At 33.0% G+C, this 22,802-nt stretch overlaps 1 protein-coding gene across 1 annotated transcript; it reads right to left on the reverse strand.

The window, feature by feature from the left end:
• Window positions 1–9,531: 9,531 nt before the first annotated feature.
• On the reverse strand, window positions 9,532–12,709 carry LOC145062425 (metal tolerance protein 9-like). Its single transcript, XM_079010035.1, has 6 exons — window positions 12,363–12,709; window positions 11,006–11,118; window positions 10,665–10,910; window positions 10,457–10,537; window positions 10,153–10,383; window positions 9,532–10,000 (listed from the first exon to the last, which is right to left on the reverse strand). The coding sequence occupies exons 1-6, from the start codon at window positions 12,577–12,579 to the stop codon at window positions 9,656–9,658; spliced, it is 1,233 nt and encodes a 410-aa protein (XP_078866161.1). The 5' UTR covers window positions 12,580–12,709; the 3' UTR covers window positions 9,532–9,655.
• Between the last annotated feature and the right edge of the window lie 10,093 nt (window positions 12,710–22,802).

A 22,802-nucleotide genomic window follows, 5' to 3' on the forward strand; every position in this document is an offset into this window, starting at 1 on the left:
TTATTTATGTTTGTTTTTTAAAAGCTCTTTTTTTTTAAGGTTAGTACACGAGTGATTATGGAGCTGTGGTGGGTTGCCATAACCATTAGTAAAGATTGTAAGAGAAAATGTAATTCAACACAGAGACTAAACTTCAGAAGCTGGAACAAATTTGTATGAGGCAAATTTATTTTCAAATGTTTACTTCAAAAGTGGATTTTTCTAATTATTGTTTTGTTTGTTGTTAGATGCAGTTTTTATAACATTATATTATCTCTAAGCAAATGCAGGTGTGTGAGGAAAATAGATGTGTGAGTTTTACTTTTTCACTAAAACTCATGTGATTTAAGTAGTTATTTTCCTTTTTTTTACTATCTACTTATAGACTATCTTATCCTTTCCTTGCATATGTAAATTGTATTTAGGAGATTTAACACACAGGTTCGACTTTTATACCACTCCAACCTCCTACTTTGCTCTTTTATATGTTTTTTTGTTGGTTTATTTCATCCTTTTTATATTTTTTTGCACCACACTCTGCTTTTAATTTTTAACGATTTTTGTGTGTGTTTAATTTTTTTCACGGATTATTTGGATGTGGGTTTTAGATTAATGCTAAAGATAGTTGTGATATGAGTTTTGGACATTGATAGGTATTGCCTCAATAGCTTGAGTACATCAGGCCACATATGGACCATTCATGACATTAATAGGTATATTCACTATTTGTTGTATTATTTTTCTATAATTAACTAATTAGTCAAGACAACTGATGATATTTGTGTCAGTTTACCATGGAAAATGGAAAATGGACATTTGGGTCGGTATACCATATGATTATTTAGGATATTTAGTATAGTTTGATCAAAAGCATCTATAATCTTACCATTTTTGTTTCATTATTGTTTCTATTTTCCTTTTACCCAGGACAATAAAGTTATGGTTAGAAGCTGACACTCTCCCAAGTCTCAATGCTTCACCATCCAAATGTTGTGATGAAAGATGCTTTATGGAGGACATAAATAGTATATCTTGAATAACAAGCTACTTTGTTTCATTCTCAAAGTTGGGTGTCATGTTAGGGTCCCTAATCTTACTTCTTGATTGATCTGAGTTTCTATTATTGGGGATGAAGCTAAGATTGTTTATAGAGGTAGCATCGATAAGTGATGATCACCAGAAAGTCATCCCTCATCTTTTTGTAAGAGGTTGCAATTTCCATTAATTTCTATTTTGCAGACATCAAAGGGAGAGCAGGCCATGATGGTTATTGGTTCAACATTATTATTTTGCTTATTTTGCTCGATGTTTTTTCGTTTTAATACTTGAATTAATCATATCACTTAGTATTTCTATTAGTTGATTAAATTTATTTGTAATTTTGTTTTTTTTTTGTAAAGGATATTATTTTTTGATTGACTATTATTTGATCATGTAGTTTTTGTAAGATTAAGTTGGCTGGTTTGGACTTTGGGCTTGCTGTAAGAATGGGTTATTGTTTTTGGTTGTTGTGGTCTATTAGATGAAGATTTAGTATTATAGGAGCAGTTTTAGAAATTTTATTTCACTTCCCAGGTTAATTCAAAAAGATGGGTTATAGTTTTTTTATAGGCTTACAAAACATGAACTCTAAGTGTTTGACAAAATGTCTCATCAAAACTCTACACTCAATCTCTCAACCTGGTATCCATTTATCTTTCCCATTTTCTATCGACTTTTGAAACTATTTTGGTTGTTTTATTTTATTTTATTAGTTCTAAATTTTGGAGATGGATAGTTATTTGATTTTTCTCCAATGGAACTTTAGTCAAGGGAACCAGTTAGTTACATGGTTGAGAATTTCACACTGAACCAAGGCTAAAAGGCATAAAATGTGAAAAATTTTAAAATGTCATAAATAATTTTTTTTAAGTCAGATCAACACAATATCTTTCCCAACAATTTTTTTAAGTCGTATCAACACAATATCTTTCCCAACATTTAGTTTAAATGTTTGTACTTTATTTTAGGCTATAAAATCACATTTTTTGGTTATATTTTTCATTTAATGATAGTCCTTGAAAACATGGTATCTTTTTTTTTTCCTTTTTTTCTTGACTTAAAGAAATGGGTTAGTTTCCAAGTTACAAGTTACTATTTTCCAAAGCAAATTAGATGTCACTGTTATGCAATTACCTTTTCATTACCTTCATGTCAAAGTTGGATGTTCAATCATATATTTTTCCGAATTGAAATAGTTGTTGAAAGAAACTGTTCGCACCCGTCGCTTGGCGCGGGTAAACGACTAGTATATATATATATATATATATATATATATATATATATATATATATATATATATATATATATATATATATATATATATATATATAGGTAGAGGTTCATTTGAGACCAATACTATTTTGTGAGACAAGGGGACAACATTTCAGCCTTTGATGAAAACTGATCCTATGGTTCTTAAAAAATGTGATTAAGGCTAATATGTCTGATTAGTTAATTAGGGACAAATTAGTCATTGTTAGGTTAAAGATACCAAAACCGGTTCTTGTACCAAAATTACTACCTTAGTTAACGAAATCAGATCTTTATCGCACCGAATCTTCAAATCTTTGACCAAGTATCCAGGATCTTATCGCATATATCAAAATCGCTACTATGAGATCGAATTTTTCGTTGATCGATCAATTATCATCTGTTATCAAAACTACGATTATCAAAATCACGTTTTTAGTGTTTTGCGACTTCATCTTTCATTCTTCAACCATTTTCTTCATCATCTGGAAATGATCATCAGATATATGTCGATTTTCAACAAATATGCTTCATCAAATCACATATATCAACAAGTTATCATAAAATTATGATCGAATTTTAGCATCTTGATCATCAATTTTCAACAAACAAAGTTAGTTTTTGTTCTCTGATATTCAATTTCAGCAATTCTTCATCACATCACATTTATTTAGCTGTTTGAGATCTATTTGAGCACTTTCAAGATTTAAATTCTATTTAATAGATTTGTGATTTCTGTAATATGCCAAGATTTGACTTTGAGCACTTTGAAGGTTTGATTTTCTCTTACATTATACATGTACTCTACCTGTTTGATGAAAGTCTTGAATGAATAAAGAGTCTGATATATCACTCCTTCCTTCCCACCCTTAAACTTTGTTACTGTTTAATGATATTGACCCCGAATTCCAAGATAATTTTTCTTAACTTAGTGATGACTAGTGTACTTCTTCTTTTTGTCAGTGATTGAAGGACATACAACTATCATCGATGCAAATGTTCAGTGCATATGTTGGAAGAAGCATATCATCCATATATTGCCACCATTAATTAATGATGAGAACTTCAAGAAGCATATTGACATGTTGGTTTCAATGGTGTTTGGTCCATAAAGAGTTAAAGTAACTAAGAAGTTAATGGATGATGAAGACTTGGTTCATCTTTAGAATCAAATATGTTATGAAGATGTTGGTTTAATTTACTCCCTGCACTCTCTTTATTTCTTTCTTGATGAAATTGTTCTCTACATTTGTGCAACTTTAAACATTGTTATTGCAGCAGATATATATCTTAATACCCATAAAACCCTTGTCACAGTGTATAGTGGTACATACAATTATGAAATTAGCTAAAACTTTCATGTTTTCTATCATTAAAATTTTTTAGGTAAGTCTTGAATGGAACTGTAGAGAATGTGGCTCGATAATAATTTCCTGGAGAGTCTCATTCTATGTAGTGGGGTGTTGTAAATTTGCTTATATTTGTTTCTTGTTTGGTTTCAAGTGATGTATTTGAGGTAATTGAATAAAACTATAACACTATATTCTAAGTTTTAACTTTTACACTGGTATTTACAGATAAACTGTGTATTATTTTAATTTTCTTACATATATATTGTTGTATTCTAGTTCGATATTTGATGTTCATATAATCATTTAGTGTTACATTCTATTTAGAATGTTCTACATATACAAACAACCTATAACATTATTCTATAAGAATATTAAGTTGTATCTTGAATATAGACAACCTAAATAAATTATTCTATTAGCATGTTATGTATATTCAGAATATTCAATATAACATTAGAATCTTATGTAATATAAGTTCATATTATATGTTATAATACAATTTAGAATATTACACTTTAATATCGTAATATTCCATGCAATTTCATAATATTACATATCAATTAACAACATATTATTAAATATTCTAACATTGTGATATATTTTTTATAATACAAACTTGAAATTTAGTTTTTAATCTATGGGGTTTTTAGAATACGTTTCAAATTCCAAAGAAAAGTTTGATATTTATCCTAAAAGTGTTCATTTCATATTATAAACTTATATGTTTCTCACTGGTTTAAAATGTTTATTAGTCTAGGTTCCTACATATTATTTGGTTTCCTACACACTTGAAGGGAATGATGGTCTGAATTAGAATATTTCATCTTATAATATAATATTACATCATATTAAAATTTTTCAGATTATTACACATTAACATTATAAACGTTTCATTTCTATAAATCAATTTTTTTCTTTAGACTATTATATATATATATATATATATATATATATATATATATATATTCCTTTAACACTATAAATTATACATTCAGAATATTACATAATATTACATATAATATTAGAATCTTACATAATGTAAGTTAATTGTACAAGTACAACATACTTTTAGAATACTACGCTTAAATTTCATAATATTACAAATAACTTCATAATATTATATATATTAACAAGACATTATAAAAGTATTGAATATTTTGAATAGCTAGATTAATATCATATTATTGAGCACTGAAAAAGCCAAAATTTAATTAGGCATTGTTGTATTAGAATATGATGCATATAGCTTAGAATATCATATAATATTATTCTATTAAAATATTCTACATATAGATTATAAAACCCTATAACTTTATTTTATTAGATTATAAACATCATACATCATAAACTACAACATTATAATGATTTTAACCATCATACACTTTACTTATAAAATGTATCTTGAATAGCGACTTAAATTCTAAAAAAGACATGAACATGAATTCACGATAGCAAACAACATATAAAATTATTCTATTAGAATATTATACATATACTTATTATAACATCAAACATACAATATTATTCTGATGGATTTTTTTACATAGAGACTTTAATTTTAAGCTCGTCTAATATGTGAAAGATATTACTACCATTACATAACATAAACTACAAAATTACATGTATTATCATTTAAAATATAACTATTGTTCAACCACAATATTGTTTTATGAAATATTCACCAATCTTTAAACATTCAAACAATAACACTATTATTTACCAAACATTCAACCATACATGTTAATCAAAATATAGAAAATATAGCCAATATTCAAAGAGAAAAAGACTCCAAATTTATTAACCATTAAATTCTTGCAAATATTTTATCAATTTGATCAACAATCTTCATTTCACTGCATCTCTTCATACACCAGGTTAAGATGCTTTAGTCGGTCAGATTTTACAAATTCCTTAGCTTCATCAATTAGTTTATATGTAGGTTACCATCCAATTTGGCTGCATCATGAAAAGTAAAATCAATGTAAACAAATATTTATCAAAACAAAATACCCAAAATATACAAACTACAGTTAAGTAATAACAAAAATCAAATGTTTTGTAACATTCTAAGAATATCATTCACCGCCACACATTTCCAAACTTCCATCAATTCTATTTTTGGATATCTTCTTATGCTTTCTTTTCCATCAATCTTTTCCCTCTTCATCTTATACCATAGGTTCTTCAATATTTTTTTCTTCTTATTTTATCTGCATTAAAACATATATCATAACTTTATTAAAACAAAAAACTAAAACAAATGCATTATTTCCATAAGTTAATATAAAATCAAATATAAAAATATGTACATTCTAAGAATAATCAACATCGTGAAAAGAAGAATATAACACTTAATAATATGTTGACTTAGAGTATTTATGTCAAATATCCATATACATTAATGTGTTTAATGTTATACATTGTCCTTTATTTCACGTTCTGATAAAGATCTATCACTTGAACTATCATTATTTTCTTAATTTTAGTATCAAATTAAAAACATATTTTGCTCTTGATTGAGTCATTCTTGTCACTTGATATGCATCAAAACATACACCATTCTTCTATTAGAACAAACTACTAGAATATTCACACTAAATACCATAAACCAGAATAATACATGAATTTGTTTATTAAATACTTGAAAAAACTAGAATATTGCTATTATAAAGCGTAAAACTACATTCTAATAATAATCAACATCATAGACTCTCCAAATAAAATATAAAGAACCTTTCATTGAATTATACATAAAGTTATGATAAAATAAACTCTAGTATATTATAGTATTAACATTATTAACCATATACTTCATTTTATTAACAATTAATATTATACATTCTCCTAATAAAGTATAAAGAACTATTCTTTTAATAATACATCAAGTTATGATAAAAGAAAATATAGAATGTTAAATTGCTCTACAAATAGAATTTAACTATACACAATAAAGTCATTGGTGTATGAATTAGTTCTGATTTATCAAAGTAAACAGTAACATCCGATTGATCAATAAACTAACATTTGAAACCAAGTTTATGAAGTAACACCTAACTTAACAAATCAGAATAACTATAATATTAAGTTACCAAACACTATTTTACTAATATTTTTACTCGATCCTCGAAATAATCAAACAAAGTAACATCTATATCAAATTAAGAAGTACATTATGACTTATCAGACTATCACGTAATAACAATTCATACTTTAAAATATATAGAATTTTGTATTGTGTGGAAGTTCAAGGTTTATATAGAAATCCAAGACTTTAACTGGTGCAAATATGTAGAATATGCTATCACACATTCAATTCATTAAATAATTTAGAAGTTAATCATCAGTTTGCAACCTGTTTAGCAAATGACTATTATACTAACATATGCAAAATATTGCACATTCCACAAAAATATGCAGAATATATAATATATTATATTAACATATGTAGAATACTATACATTCCATATTAAAATGTATAGAATAATAAAAATATCACACATTCATATTTTAAAATATCTAGCATATTGTACTTCATGGAACTGCAAGGTTAATGTAGGATTACAAGGTGTTTAACTAGTGCAGATATGTAGAATATGATACTAAAATATGTAGAATATTATGCATTCTCATTACAAATTCAAAGAATCAGTAGAATATTAGACATTCAAATTTCAAAATTTAAAGAAATTTATATACAAAAAGATATAACACGGTTTATTCACATTTCCTTTGACTTCATTGACACAGAAAAAAGAAAATTCTAGTTATTTGGAGTAGATATGAAGTGAAGTAAAAAAAGAGATATTATATAAGAATTAGAACATGAATCTGATTATGTTGAACAGTCATTCTTGAGATCTAGATCCAATTTCTTTGATTCTGTAATGCTAGGTGATTGAAAGCTTGATTATGGAACATAATCAGAATCACAAAATATAAAATATGAATCAAAGTGAATAAGAGGATTTTTAGGGTTCTTTAATCGCAAATATCTCATGTAATCAGAATAAGGGCAATCATAATAACCATGATAGGAATTTTATGTTTGAAAGAAAAACTTAATCTCGATTTACCAGTTCTTCAATCGAGACTGTAGATCAAGAAAAAAAAAAGGATTTTTAGTGTTCATCGAGGCGGAGGGTTTTGTGCGTGAGAAAAATGAAGAAAGGTTTGAATCATGATGCAGATAAATTATACTATTATACATTACCTGAAATGACTTAAGCTGAATTCAATTATGCATCCATTTGTTCGAAAAATAAATTTGGATTTCTTTTGATTCAGGAACAATTTGTGCTCGAGCGATTTTAGAATCAAAATCAGAATGAAAGGATGATAAAATCAGAGCATTCAAATTCGAATATGAAGGAAACATAAGATGTTGATGATCGAGATTGAATCAAATGGGTTTTAGTGTTCGTATCGAGGTTAGGGTTTTATGAATCAGAATGAAGAAGATTTAAAAGAACACCGCGTGTTTTTTACGACCTGAATGAAATAGAATGTAAAATTCCATTCCTGCCCCTCCGTGCCTTATTCTAATCCTAGAGTTCCATTTAATTACAAAAATGCCACTGCCTACTTGTGCTTTCTTGTGGTTTAATCTGATTTAATTTAAGCCTTTGATTATTCAAAATGAGTGGTCAAGATTTGGTCTCTTTGTCTCACAAAATACTATTGTCTCATATGAACTTAACCCTATATATATATATATATATATATATATATATATATATATATATATATATATATATATTGGTCTCTTTGTCTCACAAAATACTATTGTCTCATATGAACTTAACCCTATATATATATATATATATATATATATATATATATATATATATATATATATATATAATTAGAATGGTTTTTGTCAACTATGGCCCTCATTCTTTAGTATTTTTGACACTTTTGGTGCTTGCAATAAAAAAATTTATACTTTTTAGGAACCTTTTAATAATTAAAGTTTGATCACAAAACTTTAACATTTGACAACTTTGGTCTATTTTCTAAAACCTTGTTAATTTTTACCCTTTTAATTCTTTAGCCATTTAGACACTTTTGGTCTTTGCAGTCAAAACTTTTACATTTTTTTATAAAAAAAAAAAAAAAAAAAAAAACGGTCCCGGAAAATATCAGGTTTTTCACCTTTGCACTTTCTACGTCTGTCATTTTCTTCTTTTGCTATAATTTTTATATATTGGTCATCATATTTAATTTTTTTGGTTTTTCCTACACTCATCAAAGTCAACTAAAACAGTCAACAACAATGTCTATTAATCTATAAACAAAAACGACATTCAAATCAGGCGAACACGGCCCATGCGGAGTTTGACCACAAAACTTTAACGGTTTGACAACTTTGGTTCATTTTCTAAAAAATTGCTAATTCCTACCCCTTTAATTCTTTAGTTATTTTGACACTTTTCGTCCTTAAAGTCAAAACTTTTATATATTTTCATAAATAACACCAAAATAATAATAATAATAATAAATGGAACGGAGCAAACCCGAGTTTTTCACCCTTGCACTTTCTACGTCTGTCATTTGCTTCTTTTGCTATAATTTTTCTATATTGGTCATCATATTTAATTTTTTTTTTCCTACCTCACCAAAGTCAACTAAAACATTAACAACAACGTCTATTAATCTATAAACAAAAACGACATTCAAATTAGACACACACGGTCCATACGGAACGTGGACAAAATATCTAGTTCATATAAAACACTACCTTAGTTATCCAACAAAAAGAAGTGCACGGGAAATTCGTGAATCCGAGCTTTTCGCGCATATTTCAGTAAGCCATTTTGTTTGTAGCTTGGTTAAATAATCTATATATTGTATTTATTTGGTGGGCTGGCCTCTTTTTATTTAAAACCACAATTGTAATCAAATAAAAGGATAAGCCCAATCAAAGTAACATAACATATATAAAACGCTTAACAAAGTCATAAATCTAATAATCGATCAACATGTTGTTGGTAGTTTTGCTTAATAGCTTTATTTAATTGAACAAAAGAAATGTGTCAGACCTTGGGTTTGTGTTCAGGCCTGTGACTGAACTCAAAGTCAGTATGAACAAATGCCCGCTCAACTTGAGGCAGCTGTTCAAGCTTTTCTTGTAGCATTTCACCAATATTATGAGCTTCGCTCAGCCGCATATCCTCTGGCAACACAATGTCTACCTCCACAAAATAATGAGAACCAATTGTGTATGCTCTGACTGTGTCAATATGCTTTATTTCTTCATGGTGGTTCCATACCAAATACGTCAATTTTGTTAGAAATTCTGGTGGAGCCGATCTCCCAATCAATGACCCCACATTCTCGATAACCGTTCCTGACCAGTTATGAATTGTATAGACTGCTATCTGCAAATGAAATAACAACCTATATTCATTGATTTTTTTTTATCCAAATACAAAAAGTAAGTTTATAAAAGTTGAATGTTGTAATAAAAGAGAAAGAAAAAAGAACTGAATAGATAGGATGCTATTATAGTCTGGTATGTTTGTATACTCACAGTTATAGCTCCAACGGGATCAATCCACCACTTATAGCGCACAGCTAAGATAGTCGAAACTAATCCCACCGAATTGGTGATGACATCAAACAAATGGTCCTGAGCATACGCCCTCACAAGTTCATTTTCGAATCTCCGGCAATAGACCATCAGCATAAACTTGATCAACGTCACACTCACCATGATGCCAATCACCCATTTCTCATTATCACGATTCATGTCTGGGATTGTCTGCAACCAAAAAGATAAATATATGTATCAAGATTTGGAGTATTAACAGATATTTTTTTTTGAAGCTACACACCTTGGAAATGAGTTGTCTGGCAGACTCTAGCAATATCTGGAACCCAAGAGTTGCCATTACTGAAGCAAAAACAATAATGCCCTGTAGTCGTACTAACATGATTAGTTCCAACAGTAGATAAATAGCTGTGCATTTACATATTCAATGGGGCCCGGCCCCTGATTTTGAAAATTATATTTTGTTGAAAAAACACAACCAAAGAGCTTACAACAGGCTGCATCCTCTTCTTTCCGATTGGATAGTGATACTGATTAGGGTTTCTCATAGCATATGCAGTAAACCATAAAATAAATCCGGATAACAAGTCCAAGAGTGAATCCAAGGTTGATGCAATGACTGCTAGAGATCTGCTCTCAAAAGAAGCATAAACTTTTGCAATGAAAAGGACCAAATTAGCCAGGTTTGACACATAGATTGCCATTCTCTCACTCTTAGCAAGATTCTCTATTTCATCCTGGAACAAACAAAAATAGTCAGAAGATTCATTGTGCTTTATTTATATAATTGCAACTAGCATATGGATTCTGTGAAAATGTGTATGAAACCAACCTCTGTTAATGCTCCTGGTACACACCCTGATTCGTTTATTGTTTCCATCTCATTGAAACCTTCAAGTAGTCTTTCCTGTTTCTTATAGTACTCTTGAACCTTTCCGTGTTTCCCTGAACATAGACACAATTGTGTAAGCAATAACAACTCCCATTTCTCCGGTGAATGGCAAGGCTATAGCATCCACAATAGGAGCTTACCGGAGACCTTTTTCAGTAAATAATTTTGTCAAAGTCAAAAAAGTTATTATGACAACTTTTTCGTTACATAGCTTAATCACTTTTCCTGTAAATTTACAGTTCAATAAATTAACAGATAATCTTAACTAAGTTTACTAGTTTATCTTATTAACTACAAATAGTTAAGCTTTAATTTGTGGTGCCGATATAAAAACTTTGTGAAAGAAAGCTTTATTACAGTGAAAAGATCTTAAACTCTTTGATTTGTTGAGTTTGACGTTATGTTTCACGAAAAGGTTTAGTGAAAATTTTTTCTTAATTGTGGATGCGTTAAATTGGTTGTTTTTTTTTTTTTTTTTTTTTTTGTCATGAAGTTCACATATCTGCTTATCAGATATTTATAAAGTTTGTGGGTTTTTTTTTTTTTTTTTTTATTTTTTTATTTTTTATTTTTTTTTTTTTTGCATGTCTAATTAACAGTTTAACACTGCACTAATGTTTTTCCCTATTTGTAACATAGGTTGTAAAGTGGTTGTAGTCCTAAATCATATGTGCCTAGTTTGAGCACAAAAGCCAAATGGTCCATCTTTTCTGGTTAGCAATGATAAAGAATTAATAAAAAGTTGTGTCACTAAGAATAAGAATATCGCATTTAAAGATAATCATACATCCATCATTCCTATTCCAATAAGAAAGTGTCCTAGTGGCAGAATTCACAGAAATGGCTTGGCCGTGGATATGTCTTTGGGGACAGCCAGATATGGCGTATATTACTCCTTCTGGGAAAGGAGTACGTGGAATTATACCGGCGTAATTAAGTGAGAAAGAGTAGGGAGTCCAATGAAACACGCAACACAAATTAATATTTACTTAACTGCTAAGAGTTGATAACTAGATGATAGTAAGATGGGACCAATTAGAAACAACAAATTAGAAAGTAAAAGAAAAGTAGCAGCATTATCTCCAACAATGAGTAAAGTATGTTGTAGGTCATGAAAGAAAATAAAAGAGATGGGATTGAGTGAGCGATAAATGAATAAATCGAGTAGAAACTAACAACAACAATACGGACGATTAATTATATAGACGTTAGACAATAGACAGTGATGATCATGAATACGATGCATATCTATATATGCATGTAGATTTGTATATGTTTGTATGTGGATGAAACTTACTTGGGGTACGGCGGAAGAGGCGGCGGAAAGCGGAAAAACGACCGAGAGAAGTAGAACTAGGATTAGGACTAGAGGAGGAGGTGGTTTGTGGGAGACGGAAATGGTCTATGTTGAGTCTCCATGAAGAAGGTTGGGGTGCCGGAGGAGACAGGAGGCTGGCACGATCCGTAGCAGCAGCAGCAAGGCTGTCATCGGTAATCCCGGCATCACCTTCCATATCTATTATTGAGGAATGACTGGTAAATAGTAATGTGTATTAGAGAGATAGAGAATGAAAACTTCTGCAGGGCATGCGGTTAAGTAAAAGGAGAGAAGAGCGCAGTCGTCATCGTCAGACGTCAATTGCAATTGGGGTTTTTCCTACTTTATAAACCAACTGCTCCACTCACCGCCGTTTCATGTCATCTTTTTTAGGCGTATATAACTCCCACTCAATTATGCTTATCCAGTCCTCTACTAATATAACTCTATTTAGTAATTAAAAAACTTAAAAGATGTTAGTGTATTGTATTATCCGTATGTATTTATCTCATGTATTCTACCCGTTTATCCGATGCTAATAATTTCTTTTCAGAAATTAGTTTCTAGAGCGGATTAATTATTTTGTCCACATAGTTACTACGTCTAAACACTATGCTAGCAAATATAAAATCAGTAAGTATTGTTTAAAAAATAGTCATTAGTTGAATGAAATAATTTTTATTTCATGCTTGTTTATGTTTATGTTGAATGAAATAATTTTTATTTCATGCTTGTTTATGTTTCCTTTAACTTTTTTTTTTACATATGTGTGTTTGTGATGTAGTTTATGGATAAAACCACAAATCAAATCGTATTTATGGTTTGAGGTTTTCCAAAATGTGGGTAATTTGTGTGATGTATGTGAGATTTGATAAGATGATAAACTTGTATAACTTTTTTTTAGTAATTCAATTGAATAATTTTTAAAAATTATCTTATTGAATATATACATACTTTTTTTGCTCGTAATCTTCTAAGTGAATAGATGCTAAATATCATTAGAAGCGTTTTTCATATATTCATTTTGTACTTATTTAAGCGTATTTCATGGATTCACATTCTTTACGGAAGAGTTTTTCATATATTTATATTTTTTTTGACGGATGAGGAATAGTTTTTTAGTGAATCACTAGAAGGGAAGCCCATGCTTTGCATGGGTCGGAAGAAGGAAACTTGATGGCATGTTTAATATTCATTGTCCTAATCTAAAGAATATGATAGATAATATCTATTAATCTAAAGAATATGATAGATAATATTTCCTCTGTTCCAAAATTATTGTCCACATTTGATTTTTCAAATCTCTTTTGTTCAACTTTGACCTTAAATAATTTACTTTTTGTTATCTAACTTTTTATGCAAGATATATGTATAGATTGTTTTTTTAAGTGTATTTTCATTGTTATAAGTTCATCAAAACTTATATAACACAAATAAAATTATTTATGGTCAAAGTGGACATGGAAAGACTTCAAAAGTCAAACGTGGACAACAATTTTGGGACGGAGGGAATATCTAATATGAGGGATTTTCCTTTCTTTCCATCATCAACTCATTAATGAGTAAAGAAACATGCAACTCATTAATGAGTAAATAAACATTTACATATAAAAATTGGAATGGCTTCTTTCGAAATGACATATGTGTGTCCCGTTAGAAATCAGAAAAAAAAATTGCAATTGCATAGACAAAAGCAAGGTTGAAGCATTGGGCCTATGTCACACCCCAAAACCATGAACGACGGAAACGTTCTGGGGCGGAGGACGTCATGTTCAACATCACAACAATGCAAAGTAGTAAACAAGCAACAACATCATCCATTGCATTAATGATATAATTTCATACAAGTGTGTTCTGTCAAGTTATATAGACACCAAATATATATATATATATATATATATATATATATATATATATATATATATATATATATATATATATATATATATATATATCAAAATAAAAGATGAGTCATGAACGAGCTCCATCTTCTCAAACCTGGCACCTGTACCTGTCTAATGGTGACCTAAGAATACAAGTTATTTTGAAAGAGAATATCAGCTTTAAAGCTGGTGAGATCATAAGTATATTAGTGTCTGTATTTGTATGAAAGTATTTGTAAGATGTTTTGAACTCTCCTAGAAAACCCTATGTTTCCTACTAAAAGTAGCCTTCTACCAAGGCATCTAGTATCTGTGTGTGTCTCTTGTAAGAGTGTGTATTTTTCCAAGTCCGACTATCATTAACCAAAAATATAGTTTTTACATTACCGTGCATCGTGTGAATGTTCACCAAGTGAATGTAATGGGAAAATATTATAGTACTGTAGTATTGTAATAAGTAACTACTGCTGTACCAACTACCTTAAATTAATTGTAATTTAAAGTAACATGTGATCGGCCTGTATCCTGCTACCGACTCTAGTAAAATGACGATGTAAGATGCCGTAAGAAATGACATTTGGCACCCGTAGACTTGCAAGTCCCACTATAGCGAGCAGCAAGGTGTAAGATAGTCAATCCAGTATAGATCAATACACAAACTCATACGCTCCCCAATTAAGGAGATTCTGGATACAAAAACGGTCATGGTAGGTTGTGCCATGCCCCGTTTAATGGCTCACATAACTGCATGAATGTATATGTAATGTATGTGCTAGCTATATTGTGTGTTCTTTCTCTGTCTAGCCTGTATGTATTGTAATATTCTGCGTATACTAGCTGTAATGTGTGTTCTCTCTCTATCTAGCAAGTATTGAAATGTACTGTGTGTACTAGCTGTATTGTATGTTCTCTATCTCTCTCTCTCTCTCTCTCTCTCTCTCTCTCTCTCTATCTATCTAGCAAGTATTGACTCATGAATGAACTGACTCTTTGTATGATTCTTTGTTCTAGTAATAGTATTAGTAACTTCGTAAACTACGCCTATCGTAATTTACTAGTAATATGACTTGTACGTATGAATGTATACCCTTGCTACCCAAGGGTATTGAATTGTATATAACACCTTTATGTCTATATATGTATACATAATATATAACTAATATTTAGACGAACTTCGGACGACTAACCGATGCCCTAAAGCCACATCCAAACAAGGAAAAGGAGGTAAAACGAGCTAGCCTTCCTAAGTCCTTTAAACATTTCTTATATAACTATACATACATAGGCATGCGTTTGACAATATAAAATTATAAAAAGAGTTTAAGTAAAAGTATTTGACAAGCAAAAGAGTTTGTAAAATAGTTTGAAGCAAAATAGTTTGATAACACAGTTTGAAAAGTATGAAAACCACTTGTTTGGTAGTTATAAATCACATGTGATTGATATAATAACTATAATTATTCAACTTGTATCCCCCCCTATAAAAGCATTTAAAAACATTTAAAATGTCGATTTAAGGGGTATGAACTCACCTGTAGTGAGTGGTATGGATGAACTGATGAAACAGGATTGCTAGGTGTCAAGTGAAGTCTTGAACACACACAAGGATCCTAGTTAACATATGATACCACATATATGTATCTAATTAGTCTTTAAAAAACTAATCAACAAAGTTAAGACATCCTAAGACATGTTAAACACCTTATTTAAGTGTTATAAGTCCCAAGGATTGCATCTAAGTGTTGTAGGACATTGCTATTGAGTTTAGGGTTCAAGGGAAACCCCTAATATGAGTTTACGGTTTTGTGATCATCACTCATTGAGTTTATGGTCGTAAACTCATGAGTTTACGGTTGTAAACTCATGCTCCTTTGACCATGAGTTGTTTTGAAGCTCTACAAGTCCTTAGAAGCATGTCCATTTGAAGTACAAGCCTATAGAAAGGATTAGGGCACCATTTCACTCCTAAATGGAGTTTACGGTCCTTGGACCATTTTCCTTTGGGTTTACGGTCGTAAAACCCTATGGTTTATGGTCTTTTGATGTTTTCAAACCCTTAACTCATCAAGGAATGAATCTATGCAAGTTTCCAAGGCTTAAGAGGGACTAAGGCACACTTTGGCACCCTTTTTAGGGTTTACGGTTCAAGAACATCTTGAACCGTAAATACCTTTGATCCTTGGTTTATTGGGTGATTTCTTGATGTTTAGAAGTGTAACAAGCCTTAAGATACTATAGGATAGAAGTACTTACAAGATAGAGGCTTGAAAAGGTGCTAAAAGTTCAAGAACACTAGTGTGTGTTCTTGGTGAAACTTGAAGATCTAACCTTTTGGAATGATTTCATGGATGGAATTGTGTTAGATCACTAGATTAAGTAATATACCAACTTAAGAGGGTTAGAAACACTTACAAGTTGAAGATCTAGGAGGAAAAGTCAGATGCTACTTGAGAGGATTTGAGTTCTAACTTTGAAATGGTGAAAAGTGTGAAAAATGGCTAAGTGCCATATATATAGTCACGAGGGTTTATGGTCCAAATACCATTCCGTAAACTCCAAACTCTTGAAGTTTTTGGAACTCTATTGTTGTACAATAAACCCTAGGGCATCCTCTCTCCTGAAATCTCCCGAGGTACTAACTTAAAAAGACTCAAACTTAATCCAAAAAGCTTGAAAGTTAGTAAAAACTGTTCTGACTTCTATTGAATTGAAATGTTGTACTGAATAAAAATTTCGGGTTGTCACATCATCCCCCGTTAGAAGGAATTTTGTCCCGAAATTAGAGTTTAAGCAAATAAGTAGTTACAAATAACTAAGTAAAAAGAAGAGGATATTTCAGTTTCGTCTGATCCTCTCGCTCCCAAGTGAATTCAGGTCCTCACTTGGCGTTCCAGCGAACCTTCACTACCGGGATATGGCTTTGCTTCGTTTGCTTGACCTCCCAGTCCATGATCTCTACTGGTTCTTCCACGAAGTTGAGGCTCTCGTCGATCTCGATCTCGTCGAGTAGGATAACAAGAGTCTCGTCGGACAGACACTTTTTCAAGTTCGAGACGTGGAAGGTAGAATGTACGTTACTGAGTTCGCGTGGTAAGTTAAGTTTGTAAGCTACTGGGCCGATTCTGGAAAGAATCTTGAAAGCCCCAATGTACCTTGGATTTAGCTTTCCACGCTTTCCGAAGCGTGTCAAGCCCTTCTAGGGTGAGACCTTTAATAGAACGCGGTCGCCCACCTGGAATTCCAATGGTTTCCTTCGCTTATCAGCATAGCTTTTCTGTCGGTCTCTTGAGGATTTCAATCGTTCAAGAATCTGAACGATCTTCTCTGTCGTTTCCCGTATGATCTTCGAACCTGTGAGAGTGTTGTTAGGAACTCGTCCTTTAGCTAACTAGGTATCACCCACCTCAACCCAGCATAGAAGGGATCTGCACTTTCGGCCATAGTGGGCCTTGAATGGAGCAGCCTTTATGCTCGTGTGATAATTGTTGTTGTAGGAAATTTTGACCAGGGGTAAATGAGTATCCCATGCTTTCCCAAAGTCGATCACACAGGCTCGTAACATATCTTCCAAGGTTTGGATAGTTCTCTCACTTTGTCCGTTCGGTTTGTGGATGGTAGGCTGTACTCATGTCCAGCCTCGTTCCTAAGGAACTTTGTAACGACTGCCAGAACCTCGAAGTGAATCTACTATCTCTGTCCGAGATAACGGATAAGGGAACACCGTTGTCACAACTAGAAATTTTGTGTCTTGTAATCACTACACTCAAGTAAAATGTAGAATCAAAAACTTAAGAGCATGTATGATGCTTACAAAATTTCAATCCAATACACCATACAAGTACTACAAATAGTCAACAAGCAATTGGAAACCCTAGAAGTTCTTGTTAGGTCCATTTTGGACTAGGACTTCCTTATTGGACTCAATGGACCAATAAGCTTCCAATTTGACTATCAAGGGATTAGAACCTTTAAATGGGCTCTAATTGGACCCACTTTCATTTATTTCAACATTTTGGGCCATATTGGGCCTAGAATGAAATAAATTAAATATTATGAACCATAATTAACCTAAACTAGCTCAACAAAGTATAAAAATCACACTTATATTTTATAAGGCCAACAATCATTCAACTTAACTCTAGTATGGACTTAGAGGTAATAAAGCCCAAATTTCTCCTTATTCCTCTCCATTCTCGGCCCAAGGCAAACCCAAGAAGAAGGGTTGACTTATGCTAGCCACCTCATTATTATATTGTGGGTATCTAAGCTATTATTCATCATACATCCAAGCCTTACTCACATTCCCATGCACACTCTCTTCTCCCTCTTTTTCCTTCGGCCGAGAGCAAGAAAGGAACACACACACCTCACAAAACTCTCTCTAAATTACTCAAGAATCATCCCCTCTCTCCATCCAAAAATCTCGAAAATTTGGCTTGAAGCCTAAGGATCTTCACAAAGAAATTCATCATCTAAGGTAAGTTAATGTCTAACTTATGATCTAACTCCCTCCACTTCATCAAAATCTCTTCTAAATTCATTCAATCTTGTGATCTTGCACCTTAGAAGCTCCTTAAATTCGAGATCTTCCAAGAAAAGGTTGCTAGGGCCGAAATAACAACAAACTCTTCTCTTTTCTTCTTCAAATCAAAACCACAACTCAAGGTGAGCTTCATACCCCCTATTTTTCGGTTTTTTATAAGTTTTGTGGGGGGGGGAATACAAGCAAATGTGTAGATCTATGAGTATATGTATGCTTTGTATGATTTCTATGTTTATTTACATGTTCTTATGTGATTATGGTGTTGAAACTAGTCAAAAAGTCCTTAAAATCGAGATTTGCATTAGGATGTATGAAACAAGTGTTAAACATATTATTACACACAAATCATTTCTAGGAAAATAACCAAGTTGGTTAATATGAACTTATTGAGCTAAAAATCTCATTTTTGGACTCAAAATGTTAAAAATATAAGGTTAAAGGGCCCAAAATGACAAAATACAAATTCTGATGGATGAAATGAGTCAAAACGGTTTCAATAATGTATTTTTCTGGAAATATTCTCTTTGAAGGATTAAATGTGAAATTTTTAAGCATAATGGGCCAAAAATGAATTTTTCAGCCCAATAAAGCCCAATATGCGAGATTTTCAAATTAGAGGGGCTGAAACTGTGATTTTCTGTAAAACAGGGGACTACTAGTGCTCCAAGTCTATTTCAAGGGTTAAAAATGCTTTTCATATTTAAAAGGGACCAAAGATGCAAAATTTTTCTATTTTGGGCCAAAAGTGTAAAAACTGCGAAAATAAGGGTTTCAGCCGAGAAAAATTTCATTTGATGGACTAAAACTGTTTTTCAAATAACTTTGAGCTGAAAAATAACTTTTCTACAAGTTTTGATACTAAAGTGTCAAGAAAAATGGTTTGAGGACTAAAATAGAAATTTATTTTATACAAAGGGTTAAATGTGTAAATTACCCAAAAGAAAGGGGCTGCAAAAAAAATGAAATATTCTAATGTTTTAAACAATAAATCCGACATGATGAAATACTAACACCTCGACTATCGGTGAATTATAATACACCTTCAACACCAAAAATCGTTATCAAACGAATTGATTTGGTCTCGAATCAATAATGAATCCAAAATTACTAACACGACGAAACTTCAATACACACGTGGAAATTTCGGGAAGTCAATACACACGTGAGAATACACCAGACGTCGATACACCGTCTTTGGGCCCATAAGTTTCAAATCGTGTTTGTTGGGCCTATCTAGCCCAATGACATGATCTTTAGGCCCGAAGGAAACTCGCTTACATGTAGTTGAGTCTTATATGACCCAATTTCGTGTAATATTCCAATGCTTGGTAATGTATGATGTTATGTTTCATGTATATTCATTGTGATGGTATTCAATTGAGTCACAATAGCCCTCGGACGTTTCCGCCGTCTGGTTCGGGGGTGTGACAACCGTGCAGTCGTACAATCTCTCTAATGTATGTTCTTGTAAGTTTCTCCATCTTGTCTGTTTCCTTGATAGGTAGGAAGTGTGCAGACTTGGTCAATCTGTCGACGATGATCCATATGAAATCTACAGTGATCCATAGTGATCCGCTCCCACTTGTCTTGGGAAACTTGGTTATGAAATCCATAGTGATCCGCTCCCACTTCCATTCCGGTATCTCAGGCTGTTGTAGTAGACCTGAGGTTTCTGGTATTCGACATTGACCTTTGCGCAAGTAAGGCATTTACTCACGAAGGTAGCAATCTCTGCTTTCATGTTAGGCCACTAGTATAACTTTTTAAGATCCAGATACATCTTATCTGAACCCGAGTGCACGGAATAACGAGTGTTGTGCGCCTCGTTCATGACCAAGTCTCTGAAACCATCGAGTTTCGGGGTCTAGATCCGATCCATGAAATAATAAGCTCCGCCACCCTTAACCTCCAAGTTCTTATCCATCCCTCTCAGGGATTCACCCGCCACGTTTTCAGGTTTCAAAGCGTCGAGTTGAGTCGCCTTAATTTGTATGGACAAGTGTGAATGGATAGTCATAGTAAAGGATTTGACTCTACGACCAGAATATTCTTTCCGACTTAGGGCGTCAGCTACTACATTGGATTTACCCGAATGATAACGAATTTCGCATTCGTAATCACTGAGTAGCTCGACCCACCGTCGTTGTCTCATGTTGAGCTCCTTCTGGTCGAATATGCGTTGCAGGCTTTTATGGTCTGTAAACATAGTGCTTTTTGTACCATACAGGTAGTGTATCCAGATCTTCAGAGCAAACACAACTGCTCCCAGTTCAAGATCGTGGGTCGTGTAGTTGACCTCATGTGTCTTCAGCTGTCTCGAGGCATAGGCGATGACCTTACCTCGCTGTATCAGAACACATCTGAGCCCTTGATTTGACGCATCGCAATAGACAATGAAGTCTTCTATCCCTTCGGGGAGGGATAGTATTGGTGCGGTGCACAAGGCTCGTTTGAGCGTTTGGAACGCCCTTTCCTGCTTCTCTTCCCAGTCAAAGGCCACGCCCTTATGGGTCAGTGTTGTAAGAGTTTTCTTAATGCGGGAGAAGTTCTGAATGAACCTGCGATAGTAGCTAGCGAGGCCTAGAAATTGACGAATTTCTGTAGGCGTCTTCGGTGCTGACCAGTTCTCAATGGCTTTGATTTTGGAAGGGTCCACGTGTATTCCCTCTTCGCTAACCACGTTCCCTAAGAATTTGACTCGTCGAATCCAAAATTCGCATTTCGAGAACTTCGCATAGAGCTTCTCCGAGCGTAATGTTTCTAAGACCTGTCACAGATGTTGACTATGCTCTTCCTTACTACGAGAATAGATAAGTATGTCATCGATGAAGACGATGTCGAACTGATCCAAGTAAGGACGACACACCCTATTCATTAAGTCCATGAATACTGCGAGCGCGTTTGTTAATCCGAACGGCATCACTACGAATTCGTAGTGCCCATAACGAGTTCGGAAGGCTGTCTTCGGAACATCCTCCCCTAGCACTCGTAGTTGGTGATATCCGGATCTCAAGTCAATTTTTGAAAAGAAGTTCGCCCCTTGAAGGTTGTCAAATAAATCGTCGATACGAGGCAACGGATAACGATTTTTGACGGTCAGTTTGTTGAGCTCCCTGTAGTCGATGCACATACGAAACGATCCGTCTTTCTTCTTGACGAACAAGACTGGAGCGCCCCAGAGTGAGAAGCTTGGTCTTATAAAGCCCTTGCTGAGCAGTTCGTTAAGTTGACAGGACAGTTCTTGCATCTCTGCAAGTGCTAGACGATAGGGCGATTTGGCTACAGGAGTAGCCCCTGGTACTAAGTCGATTCTGAACTCAACTTGAAGTTGCGGAGGTAATCCTGGGAGTTCTTCTGGGAAGATGTCGGGAAAGTCGCGTACTACTGGAATGTTCTGAATGTCCTTCGTTTCTTGGTTCACATCAACCACATGAGCAAGGAATGCTCGACATTCCTTTCGCAAGAATTTCTGAGCTTGAATGCTCGAGATGATACGAAGGTTCGTGTCGGGTTTGTCGCCATAAACTACTAGGGTTTCGCCAGACGGCAGATTAAGGCAAACAGCCTTTTCGTAACACATGATATCGGCACGATGTAAACTCAACCAATCCATGCCGATAATGACGTCGAAACTTTTAATTGAGACCGGCATGAGATCGATCGAAAATGAATGGCTATCTAAAGTTAGGGTACACCCTATGAATATACTGCTAGTGCTCTCTGTCTTGCCTTAGCCATTTCTACTGTGAACGGTTCTTTAAGCGCTCATGGTTTTTGCTTAAGTAAATGAGAAAAATTTTGGTTCACGAAACTCCTCTCCGCTCCACTATCAAATAGAATGCATGCATAAGAGTTATCGAGGAGGAACGTACCAGTGACCACTGTGGGGTCGGCAACCGCTTCCTCATGGCCTATGGCCAGAACTCTTACCACTCCACCGGCAAATCCTGCCTTCGGGCAGTTCCTTTTGAAGTGGCCTACCTCGCCACATCC

The sequence above is a fragment of the Lactuca serriola genome, chromosome 7 (genome assembly GCF_051521515.1).
Source record: "Lactuca serriola cultivar US96UC23 chromosome 7, Lser_US96UC23_V15, whole genome shotgun sequence".
Classification (NCBI taxonomy): domain Eukaryota; kingdom Viridiplantae; phylum Streptophyta; class Magnoliopsida; order Asterales; family Asteraceae; genus Lactuca; species Lactuca serriola.

What these genes read in the sequence shown, in the direction of transcription:
- LOC145062425 (XM_079010035.1), bottom strand. Translation starts at nt 12,579, where the DNA reads ATGGAAGGTGATGCCGGGATTACCGATGACAGCCTTGCTGCTGCTGCT. An exon ending in AGAAGAGGATGCAGCCTGTT is followed by an intron (nt 10,538 to 10,664) that starts GTAAGCTCTTTG and finishes GTACGACTACAG; the next exon opens with GGCATTATTGTTTTTGCTTC. An exon ending in CCAGACAACTCATTTCCAAG is followed by an intron (nt 10,384 to 10,456) that starts GTGTGTAGCTTC and finishes TTTTGGTTGCAG; the next exon opens with ACAATCCCAGACATGAATCG.